A 19714-nucleotide genomic window follows, 5' to 3' on the forward strand; every position below is an offset into this window, starting at 1 on the left:
AAAACTGTTCTCCTGTCACACAGGGATCCCGCTTTTTTTTTACAATTCCCATGAGGCCTATCGGGTCACTTCCTGTTTATTAGAACGAAGAGGGGGAACAACCTAAACCTACCCGAACGTCGTGTGTGAAAACTCAAATTCAGCCAAAATGTAAAATTATTTCCAATTAAAATAGCCGTGACTGGAACTGTGATATAAAATACGCAATGAGCTGAAACCATAACATATTTGGACATTGATTCAGGTTAGTAAATAAAATTGTGTGTTTTAAGTTTGACAACTTTGATTTTTGCTGGTAAATCATAAACATGGACTGCATTTTCTGATCTTGGTGTAAATTGCTTTATTCTAGCTATGCGATTATTGTCAGACATACTTCATAGCCAATCTCATCTGTTGTGAGTTTCTGTTTTCTCTTTCTGCAAACTGAAAAAGGCACTGCACCTTTTGTCTATGAATCCTTAATGCTACAATCTCAATTCAATGCTAAGCAGACTACATATGCATCATTGTTGTCATCCTTGTATCTAACATGTAGCATTGTATATTGTATTTCGTTAAAGGCAGGTTTCCATTCAAACAGCAAGTCTTTGTGAAACTGGAGCCTGAGGAGGGGGGAGGACTCTGATAAAAACGGACAGGGGTGATTGTCCGCAAAATAGCCCTTTGGGTGTCAACAGAAATTCTCATCCCTAAAACATAGCAAATTGGGTGTGGATGAAGGAATTTCTAATAATAAGAGATAGCAGAATTGGAAAAATCCTTCAACACCCCCCTAAGGGATAGCAGTTGGTCAAAGCTTTATACCCTAAAAGATAGGACAATTACCCCTGTCTACTTTTCTGGAGAGTCCCCCCCCCCTCCCTCCCCGGGGCTGGACCCACCTGCATAAATATTGCTTATAAATAAATGAATAAATACATTATCACTGCAACCATGATTATTTTAATGTCATTTTCACCTCCATCATCATCAAATTGTCATTATTTTCTTTTCAGAAAAGTAGGCCTTCTCACATTTCCATGTTTTCTTGTTAATCATTTTCTTAAATCTGTTTCACAGCATGGAATCAAACAAGCTACGGCAATCTTCCCAAGACGGGTGGGTTGAGGAGAGGTGTGTTGGTACAGGGAGTTTCGGCACTGTCACACTCTGGGAAAACAAGGTACTCATAATGTAGTTTATGTAGGCAGTATATGCTTATTGTTTTCTTTCTATGCTTGAAATGTTTTGTTTATTGAAACAGACATTGTTTGCTTATTTCCCAAAAGAGATATATTTAATGATTATAACATAGGTTTATAGACCTTCAAAAAGTCCCCTTACTTGTGTAGGAGCACTCTGTACCCATCCAGAACAGCTGCAAGGGAGACTACCACCCACTCTACTCTATAATTCTTTTATTTTAGTTGTTACCTTGGAATTTTACATTTTCAATTCCATTCTAGATTACAAAAGAACAAATTGTTCTAAAGAAATGTCGCCTGGATTTGAGCCCAAGCAACAGAAATCAGTGGCAAAAGGAAGTTGAGATCATGAAAGGTTTAGATCACCCAAATATTGTCAAAGCCATTGATGTTCCTGCTGTGTTAGATGTGAGGGAAGGTCAGTTGCCCTTGCTTGGCATGGAGTACTGTGAGGGCGGCGACCTCAGAAAGGTAGTAAACTCATGCTCTCTCATTTTGAGAAAATTTTATTTTATTTTATTTTTCTCCAAACCCCCAAATGTTTTTTTTCAGTATGTGACAGCACAGATAAAATCATCAACTAGTTTACTCATACACTAATTACAGAACACTGACACCATTTTGAAACTGAAGCTCTCTGTTCATTTGGGGAGCACTTGTTCAAAAATAACTGTAAGTTGTTGAACAGGAAGTTGGTCAAGTCAAACAAAAAGGCATTACATATTCTTTTGAGTTGTCACATAATATGGTCTCACTCAGAATGTCTTATATGAATAGTATTATTCTAACCAATTAATTACCAAACTTTTTGTCATTCTGTGCAAAACAGGTTCTCAATTCCCCAGATAATTGTGCAGGTTTGAAAGAAGCCTCTGTGTTGAGAGTAATCACAGATATAGGTAGGTTTCAGCCTAACTATTAAATTCCCCTTGGTGTGTCCCTTTCTACACAACATTTTGGTACTGCATTCATGTCACCTTCTGCCTTTAATAAATTAACAAGGTTCTGACAATTGAATTGAAATCCTGGAAGATTGGTTGTAATGTCCAATGAGAACTTTCACAGTGGCCGATACAGAGGAATCAGGAGCCTACCCCCCCCTCTGGGGGAACTTCCCCTCCCTTTTGTGTTGATGATCCCCCACCCCCTTGTGAACATTTGGATCTACCCCTGATCCTGGAAGAAGATTTGGTGTAATGTTAGAGGGAACTATGAAAAATAAAGCGTGTTTGTTTTTATGGTGAACATCTTACACAGTCATTTCTATTTTTGTTAGCCAATGCAGTGCAGTTTCTTCATTCAAAACGTATCATCCACCGAGACCTCAAGCCAGAGAATATTGTTATCAACTTCATTAATGGGGTATAGTATATAAAAGACTGTCAAAAGCTGGATGCCTGCCTTCCTTATTTCACTTTGTTTTATTCTTTATATTATGTTTGATATTCCAGAATGCAGTTTACAAACTAATTGATCTTGGTTATGCCAAACAACTTGACCAGGGCAGCATGGCATCTACATTTGTTGGAACATTGAAATACCTGGTACTTTCATTTGATTCTAACAAACTGGTGTTCCAGAAAATGTAAATGTATGTGTTTTTTGTTTTACAGGCCCCAGAGCTTCTAGCAGGAAATGGAAGCTATAGCAAGACTGTAAGGATGAGTATATAACTATTTACAGGCCCCTAAAGATCTATTATTTTAAGGTGAACGATAGTATTTAATGGGGTGTAAGGGGTCCAAGCCAAGAGAAGCATTTTTTTACCCAAATATAGGAGAAGCCACCAAGGCCCCTCTTCCTACAAATTAGATCAACAATGGATCAACATTGGGTTGCAATGTTCATGTTCCCCAAAGCAAGAGTACTCTCTACTGATGCCCTTTTTAGCCTATTGGGAGCTCTGTAGAATTAACTGAAAAGTATCTTTTGAATGATTTTAATGGAGGTACAATAGGCCATTAAAAAGACATTTTCTTCTGCATTATGAACAAGGTCATTTACATTTCCTCTTATTTTTGGCAGCAAGCAGGGTTTGCCTGGTCCCAAGGACCCTCCCTCCTCCTCCTGGCCCTCCCCTCTGAGTCTCTCCAGTAGTATTTGGTAGAAGTATTTCTAGTTACACCATTCTTTTAGAATTCCTTTTTACCAGGTTAATTCTGGTTGTTTCCTGGCCAGGTCGACTACTGGAGCCTTGGAACTGTGGTGTTTGAGTGCATAACTGGCCGCCGCCCCTTTCCGGATTTGTCACCTGTCCAGTGGTACATACACTCATGTACTGTACAATGCTTTTAATTCCTTTTCTTGATTTATCCGCTGAGATGTGTGTTGTCTTCAGGCACATGGAGATCAGAGAAAAGTCAGCTCGGGATATTCACGCATACTTTGATGCTTCTGGTAGGTTTACATTGTGGACTTTTTATATCCATTGGAGGGTGATAATGGTCAATTACCATGGTTTTTAGTAGACTCTGGAAAAGTAAAAATGTAGCAGTGAGAGCCCACAGCTGACACCAATGCAACCTGGGTTCAAGCTCAGATTGAGCTCATTGCTGTATGTGAGTAGGGACCACTGTAATTGGCCTATAGCTGTTGTGGCTACTCTGCCTGACAGGCAAAACTAATAAAATGAAATAAATACAAAAAATAGGGTAGTGAATTGGTTTTCTTCTGCGCTTTGAGGCTGTTTCCTCAGTTATTCAACTTTCCATGTTTTCCTTGCTTTTCTTTCCATAAAGAAAAACAAGGGTTGATATGATAGCTGGCTCTTTAGGCCTTGAGACCAATCATGAGTGTCTCAGGCTGCAATTACAGTTAAAACTGGTACGATGGTTCAAGCAACGTTTTTAGTATTTTAGCTTGAGAACCTGTCCCTATTGATGCCTTGAGGTTATTTCATGAAAATCGTGCACATGTGTCATTTTTTTTTACATTTGTTTCTCCTACCAGGTGAATTAAAGTTCTCTGAACTATTGCCTACTCCCAACTCTTTAACAAGGTATGCCGTTACAGCACAAAAATGAAAGAAAGTGTGGGTAGGTATTGTTCCTACTTTCAAGAAGCCCTCAGCCACTTAAAGGCCTTATATACATTAATGTGATGAGTGCCACTGTTGCAACCATATCACAAACTTCATGACTAGGAGGTTTCCGTCATATTTGATGCACACTAAAGCTTTACTTTTCTGTAGACTATAAAAGCTCATGGCAATCAGGTTTCTTGTATGCTTATTGGTTTATTTCAAATAACTGTCAAGGTGCAGTTTTAGAAAGAAAACTTTACAAAAAAAAGTCAATAATTTTTGTTCTTGTGCTTTCGTTTTCTTTTGCATTATAATTGAACATTTATTTTATTTCAGTAAGATTATTGAGTCCTATCAATTAAAACAGTAATTTGCTACTGCGTTATAGTTTTTACCAAGAAAGGTACGTTTTCCTCTTACGACTTCTGCTGCTATGGGATGCCAAAGAGAGAGGCGGAAGGCAGCGTGAGGATGGTGTACAGGACTGCTTCCATGTTATACAGGAGCTTGCTAATGCTAAGGTGAGTGTCAAGCCACATGCAAACAGTAGTAGCTCTGCTAAAGGAAACATTATAAGAAGGAAACACCAGAAGATCGCTTAAGATCGCTATACAAAGCTTTTCCATTGGCTTTTCTATAGGGGTGTAGCCTGAATTTTGTAAAGGTTTGCCAATTAACTGAAAAAGGTGATTTTACTTTTTCCCTTTTCAAGGTAACAGAATACCATCACTTCCATGTCGCAATAAAAAAAAATTGCCCAACATTCTTGTTGTGTTAGGTGCCGAAATATGCTTTTGTCTTGAGAAAATGATCGACTAACCACACTAAATTAACGCAATACTTATGGTTTTCTCATCAGCACATGTCAATCTTCAAAAGGGTATCTCATTTTATCTATATCATGTTCCATTGACTGAAATGATCGACTAACCACACTAAATTAACACAATACTTATTGTTATTTTCATCAGCACATGTCAATCTTCAAAAGGGTATCTCATTTTATCGTTATCATGTTCCATTGAACAGCTATTTTATTTCAAAGTATTGGCTGCAGTTATATAGACATAGCTTTACTATTGTCCATAGTGTAGTCTTTAAACTACCGATTAATAAGCACATCTTTTATACACAGGTTGTTCATGTCTATTGTGTTGCAAACAGTGTCATATTCTCATATGAAGTGGTAGCAGAGGAAACGTAAGTGAGAACCTAGCGATGTGAATGCATGATTGTTATTAAGTATTCTAGAGCGTTTCTTTCAAACTACAAGGCTTTAAACCATGGGGAACAGCCCATACCCACAGGGAAAGCCTCTCTCCGGGTTAGAGTCGAATTTAAGCTTGTTGTATTTATTAGGATCTGTTGACAAAACTAAGCAATTTAGAGAAATATACTTTCCCTTTTTGGTCAAATCCGAAAATCTGAGAATGTCCCCACTATTTAGTGCGTTGTGCCTTCATTCCTTACCTTATCCTGTTGTCTATGGTAGGGTTGGCTCTTTGAAACAAAAACTGCAGAATGATACAGAAATCCCAATTGACTCCCAGGAGTTACTTACTGCTTCAGGGGAAATACAACTGGATGACGCACCTACCTCAAAGCTCCTTGGGAAAACAGTGCGTAGATCACATTTTAATTATTTTGATACTTTGGGGATATAATTTAGCTGATTTTAATTGCAGGATAAGCTATGATTGAAGCAGCTTAGGGTACTTGCACTTTGGTGTTATTTCCAAATGCTTGAAAACAGCAAAAATCATGCAAAGTAACTATCAGAGTTTATTGAATTAGCTTTGATCTTTCAAAATGTAGTATTGTGATAAAAACGTATTGCGTCAAGCAGATGAAAATGGGTAGAAAATAGAACTTATAGGTTGGTACATTCTGTAGGTTTGCTAACGAGATTAAAGCTCAACATATAGGAAACCATGATAACCTGTCTTATTTTTGCTCAGATAAACTGGAGCCCTGTAATTCGAACTGACTTCGTATCTGTTGAGAGTTCTAGATGATGAAACCTACTGATGATCTTTTGTGTGCATGAAATCATCAGATATTTTCCCTCTATCTCTAGTCCAATGGTGAGCAGCAGTTGATGTTCTTGTTCATGCGAAATGGAAAACCTCAGTCCCCTTATCGGCCAATCTTCAGTCTTTCACCATCTGTACAAGCTATAGGTAAAAGGAGCCACATTGCCTTGATGTTATTATTATTTGACGGACTTTTTGTATAGTGTTTTATATAATGGCAGTGATTGGGCAGTGATAGTATGATGATATTATGATGAAAATAATAAAAATGTTCATGATGTGATGATAATGCTGATAATTATTCTGATATTGATTGTGGTTGTATATATTTCATTGATGCTGGTTTGCATTTTTTTCTAGTCACTGAGCCCAAAACGCTGCTTCTTTTCGAGGTAATGTACCTATAAGCTCAATGACATAGGTGGTTATCTTACCGGCCGAAGAAAGACATCTGCTCTAATGTAATTTGCCATTTTGCCACGAGGGAACTTCTTCATCAAATGGAATGAGAAAGAAAGGAAGGAAATACAATTTATTCTCTAAACAGTAGGCATTGATTTTCGAATCTGGAAATTGTTTTTTTTCCTCTGAGCTGAAGATTTAAGTTTTGTGATATAAGGTCCATACAAAAACTTTTCTTCCTCTTTGATAATTGGGCTGACAAGATGTGATGGCCACATTTCCAGGAACTCAAGAAGGCCCAGGGAGAGGCTTTGCATTTCTGCCAAGATCAGAAGGAGAACTTCCAGCATCTTCTCCAAGCTCACCGTGCTGCAATGTATGTTTACCTCAATCACAAAATTATTTTTGGCTATGCTGCTTGCATTCCTACATCCAGTATGTTCCAAGAATTTTTTTCCGCCGTTGCTAGGAAACACGCGCTGAAGCTCAACGCACACCTCACAAAGCTGAGAAGCTCATTGCAAAATGACTTACTGCGCTTGCGCGAACGGGTTGCCTTTTTCAAAGAAAGGTGAGTAGTCTTGGCTGGTATTTTTTTCATCTTGTTTATTTTTTACTTGTAAAGTAAATCGTTTTTTTAGTCTGTCTACAGATTTGCAACATTACAGTGATGAAGCTTTACATTTAAAAAGTAAGTGGTTTAATTATAAGTACATGTCCTTTTTCTGCAGACAATAAATTACTAAAAAAATGGAGCCCCCTTACATTAGTGTTAATGGAATTATTGGTGGCCCAGTGTGTTAGCGCGTCAAAGTTATGGGACCTCTCACCTCTTATAGGTTGAGACATGGCGAGTATATTTTTTATCGTTTTTTTTTTTCCTTGGAGGAGCTTTATTATTATTTTTTTATTATGAACAAAACTGCAGAAGAGAACTTTAATTTTTTAATTCATTTATTTATGATTTATTTAATCTACTTTATTTCACTGAAGGTGATGGAGTGTTCCGGTCATGGAAGGAAGCCGAACGAACCGTCGAGAGTTTCTCAACTGTAAGTGCTCGTAGATTATCACGGAAGTAGGGAGTCCGGTATTTTATCAAATCCCCTGTTTTTAACTGTAAGCATTATTAATGAAAAATGGGTTCGAGTCTGGATGTAGAATAAAATAAAAGATTAAAATACCAAAGCAGTTTGAAAGACGAAAATATTTATTTATTATATTTATTAAAATTTATATTGAATGTTACTTATTTTATCTCTCTGTTTCTCCTTGTTAAAAAGTCATCGTCTTTTGCGCCTATATCGGGTCACATCAGCCTTCTGATATTCGCAGGTTGATATTTCGACTATCGAGAATGACGTCACGAAATTGCAAGGTCACGTGATGGAGCTACAGAGACACTCGTACGCGCATGCTCAGATAGCTATGGATGACATGTAAGTAACTATTTATAACCGTGGGCTCCGTTTCCAAGGGTTTTAATTGTTGCAAGGAAAGAATGTGTTTCCTGTTCACTGTCTCTTTCGATCCGTAATTATGATTAATGTCTTGTTATGTTTTATACGCCCGCCGTATTTTTCATTCAGTGTTGATCAGACAACAAACATTGATGATGTGATTTTATCGAAGTTGGCCGTAGGGCTACAAGTTTCCAATTCTCGTGAACACAATTGAGCCAACTGACCTGAAATTATATGGCAACGGCAAGTTAATCACGAATCTTGGAAGTATGAGATTCCCGGCAATGGCGATAAACACATCCATCCAAATACCAGAAAATAATAACTCATCTTTTTATCACGATTTCAATTTGACGAATAACTCTTTATTATGTTATGATGATTTCAATTTGACCAACAACCTAACATGTTACTATGATGATTTCAATTTGACAAACGAAACGGGACTATTTAACCAGAAATCCTGCAACACCTTACAACTTGCCCACATCGTTGCGTTGATTTTCCTACTAGTTTTCGGAACGGTTTGCAATCTCATCGTCATCGTCTTGGTCTGGACGATGCGAGAAATGAGGAAGCCCATTAATATCATGGTATCAAGCATGGCACTTTCAGACTTGTTAACCTTAGCTGTTAGAATTCCTCCGTACCTAGAGGTTCTGTTGTCGTCGCAATATGGTGACTCCTGGAAAGCAGGTGATGGGACAACAGGACAATTCCTCTGCAAGCTTCTCTACTTCGTGTACGCGTCCGCGCCGTTTGTCTCCATCGTGACGCTGTTGTTTATCTCATTGGGCCGGTTCCGTGCGGTGTCAGTCTTGACCCTGGTCCCTCCGATATCCCGCCGCATCTTGGTACTTCTTTTATCCATAACCTGGCTACTACCGGCCGCCCTGTGCAGCTACGCGTTCGTTGTCGCTCAGGTCGAGGTGGGGCATCCATTCTTCGACCCTACGCTACACTGTGTCGCCAGATCCTTCTTGACCGTCTTCCAGATCATCAGCGTCACCATCTTCGCGCTGATTGCCGTGTTTGCTCTGCTGCTTAATATCGTTATTATCATCCGTCTCCGTCGCTGTCGTCTCCTGCTAACCCTCCCACCACTGCAGCGAAGTAAGAGACTCAAACTGCTAAAGTCTGCTGATCGCATGGTCTTGAGCTCTGTTGTGTTATTTATTGGCTGTCTCCTGCCTGGGTATTTTGTATCTATCTTTACACCCTCCTCGTCATTGTTTGCTGATTTCTTCTGCGATCCTGAAATCGCTGTGCTGTATCTTGTTTTGCTGAATGCGAGCCTGAGCCCCTTGTTGTATATAATTTACCTGAAGGACTTCCAGAAAACTTTTCGGTCATTCTTTAGAAGAGTTAGAGCATCAACAGTATCTAGGAGGACGGAAATAGGCCGTGTAAATGAGATATCACTCTGTAACATTGGAGACCACTAGATACTGAAAAAGAGACCAATAGATACTAAAAAGAGGAGACCACTAGATACTACTAGATACTAAAAAGAGGAGACCACTAGATACTAAAAAGAGGAGACCACTAGGATACTAAGTAGGGGAGACCACTAGGATACTAAGTAGGGGAGACCACTAGGATACTAAAAAGAGGAAACCAAGATAATAAAAAGACAATAAAAGTATATATTAGGGATTACCCTGTAGCTTCTGAGATGTTTGTAGATTGGGATATATTTAAGATAGAAAGGATTTAAGACATTACTGTCATATTTTATGGATTTTCGTTTATCAAGAGGTATAAAAAACAATATTTAAATGTAAAATGTTGAATTATTAAATTGTTGAATTTAATTACTCCGCCTTTTTACGCTCCCAAACAACACCGAGCCACGCGATACATCTAGTCATGCAAAGTATCTATGGTCCTATCGGCTTGAAACATACAAGTGAGAAACTGAAGAACACTTTCATTCAAGCATTGTCGATAAACTATCGTATGAGTCATGTTATATTAGTGTTTCTTTGCAATATACACACCGTTGTATTATCAAATATAAACAATAACAAATAAGCATTGTTGATCAGTACGTGAAGTGTATGCTCTTTAAGGCGGGATCCGGATTTTTTTGGTGGGTGAGAAGGTGCACGTACAGATTTTGAGCAAATGTTTGGATTTGAATCAGTTATTTTCTCATGTACATAATATTTTTATCTTATTCGGTTCTAGTAGAATATGACGTAAACCGTCAGGCGCACCACCCACGAGTCGATTAGACTCGGTGACTCGAACTGGAATCTATTAACCACACTTGAACTGATTCGCGGCAAACGTCGTACCTTCAATGTATCTATTTCAAAAACAATAGGTTAGATTAAATAAGGTACATGTTTGGTGTCCGACGTATGCCTTAATTCTTAGTTGTGCGAAAAAACGGAGGTGATGGCGAACAGCCGAGCTTCCCTTTTGGCCTCAATCTCCTTATTTTGGCCGAGCACTACGTCCGGAAGAATAGCTTTTCCGGGAGCCTTCCTGGAACCCTTTCCGAGAGCCTGTTTCGCGGGCTACATGCAAACTAAATAGCAGATGTGTGCTGGGTTTGGTGAAATATTGTAAATACTATAGAGACGCACCCAAAAGCATCAGGGGAGACTACTTAAGCGCTATAGTTTTGACAAAACAAAAGAACACTCATTTCCGGGATTCAGACTGATTTGGTATTTATAAATCGGGTATTTAATGCAAAATTAAGCTAAAAGTTTTCTTTCTATATCTTCTTTTTTACTGTAAGGGGCATACTAGACTGATAAATTAGAATATGCACGATTTCCAATTAACAGAGCAAGTTAGTGAAATAATTCTAAACCGAGTTATTTATAGTTTTTAATAATAAATATTTTCTTTGTTCAGATACCAAGACGCGGTTAAAGTGTACCAGTCTTTAAAACAAAAGATCGCCAACAGTACAGGTCGGTACGAATCCAACAAAGCTGAAAACTGATTGAGATAATAGGACACCTCTCAGTTTCCACGCCCTAAATTCAGAACCTTGAAGTCGCTTCAATACAGCCAGAAAGTGTTTTACGTAAGATCAATAAGCACAAATAGAGAGCTTGGGCTACCTGTGGCTCGTATTCACAGTCCTGACTTTATTCCTATTGTGATGTCAGTGTATGACCAGCGAGTGGGGCACTGTTCCGAGATGGCTCCCGTGGTCAGGCGTTGCCTAATTACAAGAGAGAAACTTCTCAGGGATGTGAATACCCATATAAGGTATGCCGTCTCCCTAAGCGTACTGTACACGATAGTGAGGCAGAATCGTACCCAGTCTCTCACAAGAGAACAAAAGCGAGGAACGTAAAAAGCTTTAAGCAGGACATGACACAGGTAGGTAAGTTAGTAAAACATCTAGAGTTCGTCCTACCCGTGATGCTTTGCGTCCCATTGTCTGAGTTCGTTGCTCCATTATCAGAGATCCCCGTACCCGTGATACTTTGCGGTCTGGTTATTAGTCTGACAGAAAGGCAGTTGTTACGATTGTTATGATTAATATCAAAGTGACCCCCCTCCCCTTTCAACAGTTATATCATCCAATTTATTTTAAAATACTATGATTATAATGTTTGGAATATTTTTTTTAATAAGAATGAAATTATTTTCTGTTCTCCACTAGCTGCATTTTTCAAGTGACACAAAATCTACAGACATTAGTACCTCAATTAGAAGAGAAGAGAGAGGAAATAAACTACAGACATCTAGAAATAGCTAAGGTAATCCGCACAAGATAACAGGGCATTTTCAAGTTCCAAAATCTTTTTTTCCAAATATGAAAGGCCCTGATATATATAGAAGAAGTTAAATAAGAATGATAGTTTAAATCTTTCTTGGCCTGCGACGTGGAAGGCTGCACTAAAACATATACATTTGTGGCATTTAGCTGCTTCTCATTTTTTTTAGAACATTCTTTCAAAGTGGGGAGGATGTATGGGGGAGGGGAGGTGGATGGGGGAACCGCTTCCTACCTCCCCTGGATCCGACACTTAAACGTTATGGTGTATTCTCTTTGTATTCTCTTTTGTGAAGCAAAAGTTTGCCTTGACTGGGTTCATTGTTTGTATTTCTATCATGCAGCTTCAAAGAAAAAGACAGGAGGACGTTTGGAGTCTTCGCAGCCAGACGGTAATATGTGGGTATTAAATCAATACTCGGTTGAGGTTTTCGTATTTACACTACGACACGCGCTACCGTGGCCACCTTTACAGTTTTTTGAAGTAAGCCAACGAGAATGTGAAAAACGTATTATATGATGATACGACACGTGGTACCGTGGCCACCTTTACAGTTTTTTGAAGTAAGCCAATAAGGATGCGAGAAACGTGTTATCTGATACAACCCGCGCTACCGGGGCCACCTTGACAGTTTTGTAAAGTAAGCCAATAAGAATGCGAGAAACGTGCTATCTGATACAACGCGCGCTACCGGGGCCACCTTGACAGTTTTTTAATGTAAGCCAATAAGGATGCGAGAAACGTGCTATCTGATACGACGCGTGCTACCGGGGCCACCTTGACAGAAATGCTTTAAGAAGGCCGACCACACCGCCACTTTATGGCGGCTTATCTCTAGCTAAATGCTGAGTCACACAAAGAATCCATTTCCATCGGCTAATTCAAGCAAGTAACTGAGAAACAATCAATCAAATATCATTGATAAAGTATCGGATTTCAATCGTGAACGGTTTTTTTAAAAATTTTCTTGCAAATAAACCGTTTTATTTCAATTATAACCAATAACAAAGGAAAATTTATGATGGACACTCTTCTAATGAGCATCAGGACGCTACGGAATCCTCTACGAAGATTGTGTCAACTAAAACCGTTAGTATCACATGCTATTTCGCTAAGGCCTATCATTTTATCATTTACATGCAAAATGCGCGTATTTTCGACAGCGCCTCCTCTCAGCTCTTCCATTTCGAAAGATCCCTAGGGAACCACACCTTTCTTACCCTATCGAAAGTAAAATTATGTGTTGAAATTGTTTACTTTATTAGCCAGAATCAATAGAAAATATCACAATTGCATCCCCAGATCAGCTGAAGAAACTGTGTGCTTATTTACTCATCGGTTCTAGGATGACAAAATGGCGGCTGACAGAGACTATAGCGAGCCTACATTTTTTACTAGTGTTTTTCGCATCATTTTCAGATGGAGGATGAGATTACCTTATCTGATCTACACAAAAGGTAAGCCCTGTGCACATTGCCCATCTGATCTACCCACAAGGTAAAGCCCTGCGCACATTGCCCTATCTGATCTACCCACAAGGTAAAGCCCTGTGCACATTGCCCTATCTGGTCTACCCACAAGCTAAAGCCCTGTACACATTGCCCTATCTGATCTACCCACCAGGTTAAGCCCTGTACACATTGCCCTATCTGATCTACCCACAAGGTAAAGCCCTGTGCACATTGCCCTATCTGATCTACCCACAAGGTAAAGCCCTGTGCACATTGCCCTATCTGATCTACCCACAAGGTAAAGCCCTGTGAACATTGCCCTATCTGATCTACCTACAAGGTAAAGCCCTGTGCACATTTCCCTATCTGATCTACCCACCAGGTTAAGCCCTGTGCACATTGCCCTATCTGATCTACCCACAAGGTAAAGCCCTGTACACATTGCCCTATCTGATCTACCCACAAGGTAAAGCCCTGTACACATTGCCCTATCTGATCTACCCACAAGGTAAAGCCCTGTGCACATTTCCCTATCTGATCTACCCACAAGGTAAAGCCCTGTACACATTGCCCTATCTGATCTACCCACAAGGTAAAGCCCTGTACACATTGCCCTATCTGATCTACTCACAAGGTAAAGCGCTGTGCACATTTCCCTATCTGATCTACCCACAAGGTAAAGCCCTGCGCACATTGCCCTATCTGATCTACCCACAAGGTAAAGCCCTGTGCACATTGCCCTATCTGGTCTACCCACAAGCTAAAGCCCTGTACACATTGCCCTATCTGATCTACCCACCAGGTTAAGCCCTGTGCACATTGCCCTATCTGATCTACCCACAAGGTAACGCCCTGTGCACATTGCCCTATCTGATCTACCCATAAGGCAAAGCCCTGTGCACATTGCCCTATCTGATCTACCCACCAGGTTAAGCCCTGTACACATTGCCCTATCTGATCTACCCACCAGGTTAAGCCCTGTGCACATTGCCCTATCTGATCTACCCACCAGGTTAAGCCCTGTGCACATTGCCCTATCTGATCTACCCACAAGGTAACGCCCTGTGCACATTGCCCTATCTGATCTACCCATAAGGCAAAGCCCTGTGCACATTGCCCTATCTGATCTACCCACAAGGTAAAGCCCTGTGCACATTACCCTATCTGATCTACCCACAAGGTAAAGCCCTGTACACATTGCCCTATCTGATCTACCTACAAGGTAAAGCCCTGTGCACATTTCCCTATCTGATCTACCCACCAGGTTAAGCCCTGTGCACATTGCCCTATCTGATCTACCCACAAGGTAAAGCCCTGTACACATTGCCCTATCTGATCTACCCACAAGGTTAAGCCCTGTGCACATTGCCCTATCTGATCTACCCACAAGGTAACGCCCTGTGCACATTGCCCTATCTGATCTACCCATAAGGCAAAGCCCTGTGCACATTGCCCTATCTGATCTACCCACAAGGTAAAGCCCTGTGCACATTACCCTATCAGATCTACCCACAAGGTAAAGCCCTGTACACATTGCCCTATCTGATCTACCTACAAGGTAAAGCCCTGTGCACATTTCCCTATCTGATCTACCCACCAGGTTAAGCCCTGTGCACATTGCCCTATCTGATCTACCCACAAGGTAAAGCCCTGTACACATTGCCCTATCTGATCTACCCACAAGGTAAAGCCCTGTACACATTGCCCTATCTGATCTACCCACAAGGTAAAGCCCTGTGCACATTTCCCTATCTGATCTACCCACAAGGTAAAGCCCTGTACACATTGCCCTATCTGATCTACCCACAAGGTAAAGCCCTGTACACATTGCCCTATCTGATCTACTCACAAGGTAAAGCGCTGTGCACATTTCCCTATCTGATCTACCCACAAGGTAAAGCCCTGCGCACATTGGCCTATCTGATCTACCCACAAGGTAAAGCCCTGTGCACATTGCCCTATCTGGTCTACCCACAAGCTAAAGCCCTGTACACATTGCCCTATCTGATCTACCCACCAGGTTAAGCCCTGTGCACATTGCCCTATCTGATCTACCCACAAGGTAACGCCCTGTGCACATTACCCTATCTGATCTACCCACAAGGTAAAGCCCTGTACACATTGCCCTATCTGATCTACCCATAAGGCAAAGCCCTGTGCACATTGCCCTATCTGATCTACTCACAAGGTAAAGCCCTGTACACATTGCCCTATCTGATCTACCTACAAGGTAAAGCCCTGTGCACATTTCCCTATCTGATCTACCCACAAGGTAAAGCCCTGTACACATTGCCCTATCTGATCTACTCACAAGGTAAAGCCCTGTACACATTGCGCTATCTGATCTACCCACAAGGTGTAGCCCTGTGCACATTTCCCTATCTGATCTACCAACAAGGTAAAGCCGTGTACACATTGCCCTATCTGATCTACCCACAAGGTAAAGCCCTGTGCACATTGCTCTATCTGATCTACCCACAAGGTGTAGCCCTGTGCACATTTCCCTATCTGATCTACCCACAAGGTAAAGCTCTGTACACATTGCCCTATCTGATCTACCCACAAGGTAAAGCCCTGTGCACATTGCCCTATCTGATCTACCTACCAGGTTAAGCCCTGTGCACAATTCCCTATCTGATCTACCCACCAGGTGTAGCCCTGTACACATTGCCCTATCTGATCTACTCACAAGGTAAAGCCCTGTACACATTGCCCTATCTGATCTACCCACAAGGTGTAGCCCTGTACACATTGCCCTACCTGATCTACCCACCAGGTTAAGCCCTGTGCACATTGCCCTATCTGATCTACCCACAAGGTAAAGCCCTGTGCACATTGCCCTATCTAATCTACCCACAAGGTAAAGCCCTGTGCACATTGACCTATCTGATCTACCAACAAGGTGTAGCCCTGTGCAAACAGAACCAACATCTGCCATGGCGACTAAGTCTCTCACCACTACACAAATGAAATGTTTGCAAACAAGTTCACAGCACCTCCCAACATGGTATGCTAACAGCACCAACAGCGGCCTGGGCGAAGTCTTTAACCACAAGACAAATGAAATGTTTGCAAACCACTTTACAGCCAAATTCGTTGTTGCGCGACCTCGGCGAATCCATAATCCATGTCTCGTTTGGGAATAGCGCGTAGTCATACACAAGCTTTGGGGGGGGGGGGGTGTCTGGTTTCGATTGTTTGGTTTGATTTAAACAGCGCCAGTATAGCTGAGCCAGCGTCTCGCTTTAAATGCTGGCGTTATTTGCACGGGTCTTACCATAAGCATCTACTAGCCATATTTTGGGTATGGCAATACGCTCACTATGCTTTTGTTTCTTAGCGGCGAGGACACAGAACATGTTATAGACCAGAGCTATCACGCGATGAACAGGTAAGAACTTATGCCTCCCCCACCACCCAGCTGCTGCGATTTGTTTCAGTGAATAGTGCCTATTGGATAAATTTTGAAAAAATGTGAAAAACAGTGCGACGCACTGCGATGGTCACTGTGCTGGAGCACTTCCGCTTCTGGTTCACGACAACCACCTTGATAGTTGATCTATCTGATGAACATGATCTTCACTAGCCAATCAGCGTGACAGAAAAATACTTCAGCGCCCATTAGTGCATTACGGAGACGTGCTTTCCTGTCAATCAGAACTGATTAGGTTAATTGGCGAAACATTGTCTTGCTGGCAAAGAAACGCGCCTCGCACTATGGACTTAATGGCGTTTTATTTTCTAGTTTGCTATTTGTTGCACTGTTTTTAATTTTAACTTTCCTGTTTTGCTTGTAGCTTTGCTCAAGCCATGACCTCAGTCAAGGAGGAGCAAAACACAATTACTCAGGTGATGATTATATCATAAAGCCTGCATTGACTTTTTTTGTTTCATTCACCGGCCCCTGAACTCCAAAGCAGAAAATAGAGAAACCTGCAGGGCGGATCCAGGGGCGTTTCAAAAACGGGAGGGGGGATTCATTATTCTTCCGTGAATTTCTTATATTTCTTGTTGTTTTTAGCCCAAACATTTCAAATCCGCCCCTGCCTGGGAAGACTCTAGAAGAACCACCAATCGCGAAAGCGAAATAATCGCGAATCCACCGTCAGAAAGTTATATTCACGTTTCTTAACCTGAAACGAGTCGTGAATACCGGGAAAATACAAGCTTTAAGGCTTCTTTGTAACCCGCTTTATATATAAAAGGTCATGGAGTTTTCTAAATACACAGCTTTACTTTATTTGAATGCTAACAGAGTCCATTCATTACTAATGTGACGTCCCTTGTTCATCCACCATCCTCCACTAGACTGGAGAAGGAAGTTAACCACACACGAATCCTCGTGGTTTCTTGGTTGTCCTTCTCATGTACAACAGATGATGTAGCCCTTTCGACCCCATTTAAATGCTACAAGCCATCCATTAAATTTAATTTTGATGTTGTTTCTTGTCGCAGTCTTTGGATTGGAGCTTTCTGGAGGACGATGACCACACCAACAGTTGATTTTCAGAGAAGTGCGCGAAGCCTGATAGCAGTACCACAAGGAAGGGAGTCAGGCCCGTCGGAGAATAGGAATAGAAATCGCGGTCGATTTTTTCAAATGTACATAGCATACCTGCCAACCCCTAGACTTAAAAAAACGGGAGGGGAACAGGAACGGGATATATTCAATCGATATAACGACTGTACAATCTCAGTTAATATCTATTATCCCCTAAGCTTACAAGTTTGAAATGAACGCCCCTCTCTAAAAACGCCCCCTCTATTTAACGCCCCCCTACCCTCCCTCCCAGGTTAAAAACAAACCGCATAGTAGTTTGGCTTCTACTGGGTGAGACTTGCTTAATGTCAAGAAATACTTGCTATGCAGGCTTACGTAATCCTGACTGAGACAAGAACTCCACCGCACTTGGGTTTGTTATATTTTCATAGTTTGTAAAGAACGCCGCTCTCTAATAAACGCCTCCTATCTATTAAACGCCCCGCCTCGGACCGTCGAAATTTAATAATCGTCCCGGGCGTTTATTAGATCATTTACGGTATATGTACACATTTTCATAAAACCCAAATAATCGTGATTGTGGACCAGAAAAATGAATACAATACACCAAAAACTGGAATTCGAACTCTGCCAAATTTTCGTCTTTAGTAAGACTTCCTTAGGGCATACTTAAGACTTGAGTCTGCCCTGAAGAAGTCTTATAAAAGTCTTATTAAAGAAGAAAATTTGGCAGAGTCGAATTCCAGTTTTTGGTATTGTACACATTTTCATAAATGCACCAATTTGTTTCCTAATTAAAATCGAACTGTTTTGCTCTGTCGGTTCCAGCAACCTTTTTTCAATCCACTTCAATGCTGTGGAATCATTTATCTATGCTTCAGCTAATGCAAAAGATAAAATGTTGGAAAGCTTCAATGCTACTGGAAAACGTTGGAAGTCGTACAAATTGCTGTCGCGACGCAAAAAGTCGATTTTACTCATTTGGCGAATTAAATGTTTGCGTCAAATGGTCAATATCAAATGGAGGGATATCATTCACCTTTTTCTTTACTAGTCTTTTTATCCCTTCGAATCCCGAAGGAAGTGGCCTTAAAAACTTTTGGATTGCGCCATGTTTACATGGCTTGGCACAGTGACTGGCTTTTGGGGGGAAAAAAACCGCACACTACTTCACGTGCGTGACCTATGAGACGAGGCACGTAATTGGCTTATATATATAACTAACCAATGAACGACAGCTGATATATTCTCTATTTCTATTACGGTAAATCCCTTGTCTGGCGGTTTCAAAACATTTTATTCATCATCACGAAGTTTTCAGGCAATTAAAACTCATAGAGTCTCCGAGAATATTACTTAACCTGGATATTTTGCGTTTAACCTGGAGACCTGGAGATTTGCTGCAAAACCTGGAGACTCCCGGTTTATCCTGGAGAGTTGACAGGTCTGGAGTTGTCAGGTATGACCACAGGTAGCCCAAGCAATGGTTTCGAAGCTTGTTCGTAGCTTGGAATCGGCTGTTATTCTTAGAGGTAAAACGAGTGGATTGAAGTCAAGATTTTTTGTGAAACATTGCCAATAAAATTGCCTTAAAACTTAGAACATGCCTTGTTGTCATATTTATGTGTAATATACGATTTTGGGGGGTTTTCGTAACTGGGAGAGAAGTCATATATTCCGTTACGAAAACCCCCCAAAATCATTTAACTGAAATTGTTATAAAATGCACCTAGATGTAGTAGCTTTCTAATTGTCCCCAAGTCTCCCATCCGTCCGAGTGTACGCATCCCCCCTTTCGTGTCTGACCACAGGTAGCCCAGGCAATGGTTGCTTGTAGATCGGAATTCGGCTGTTCTGAGATCGGTCGGGTAAAGCGTTTTTTTTTGTGTGAAATGTTGTCAATAAA

General features: G+C 40.8%; 1 protein-coding gene across 2 annotated transcripts; it reads left to right on the plus strand.

The window, feature by feature from the left end:
* The first annotated feature begins 62 nt into the window (after positions 1-62).
* On the plus strand, positions 63-18627 carry LOC116618481 (inhibitor of nuclear factor kappa-B kinase subunit beta). 2 transcript variants are annotated; one of them, XM_032382206.2, is made up of 28 exons: positions 63-244; positions 1063-1165; positions 1449-1658; positions 2017-2086; positions 2464-2549; positions 2639-2731; positions 2801-2842; positions 3366-3448; positions 3526-3584; positions 4137-4185; positions 4598-4730; positions 5345-5409; positions 5702-5828; positions 6287-6389; positions 6603-6634; positions 6929-7020; positions 7114-7215; positions 7286-7335; positions 7638-7696; positions 7980-8083; positions 10979-11037; positions 11239-11341; positions 11742-11838; positions 12200-12247; positions 13276-13313; positions 16648-16698; positions 17105-17156; positions 17763-18627. In XM_032382206.2, the coding sequence occupies exons 2-28, from the start codon at positions 1064-1066 to the stop codon at positions 17808-17810; spliced, it is 2157 nt and encodes a 718-aa protein (XP_032238097.2). In that variant the 5' UTR covers positions 63-244; position 1063; the 3' UTR covers positions 17811-18627. The 2 variants fall into 2 exon arrangements, with proteins under 2 accessions (XP_032238097.2, XP_032238098.2); XM_032382207.2 differs by lacking the exons at positions 10979-11037; positions 11239-11341; positions 11742-11838; ... (3 more) ...; positions 17105-17156; positions 17763-18627 and adding an exon at positions 8621-9602.
* The last annotated feature ends 1087 nt before the right edge of the window (positions 18628-19714 follow it).

This window comes from Nematostella vectensis, chromosome 3, assembly GCF_932526225.1.
Source record: "Nematostella vectensis chromosome 3, jaNemVect1.1, whole genome shotgun sequence".
In the NCBI taxonomy this organism is placed as follows: Eukaryota; Metazoa; Cnidaria; class Anthozoa; order Actiniaria; family Edwardsiidae; genus Nematostella; species Nematostella vectensis.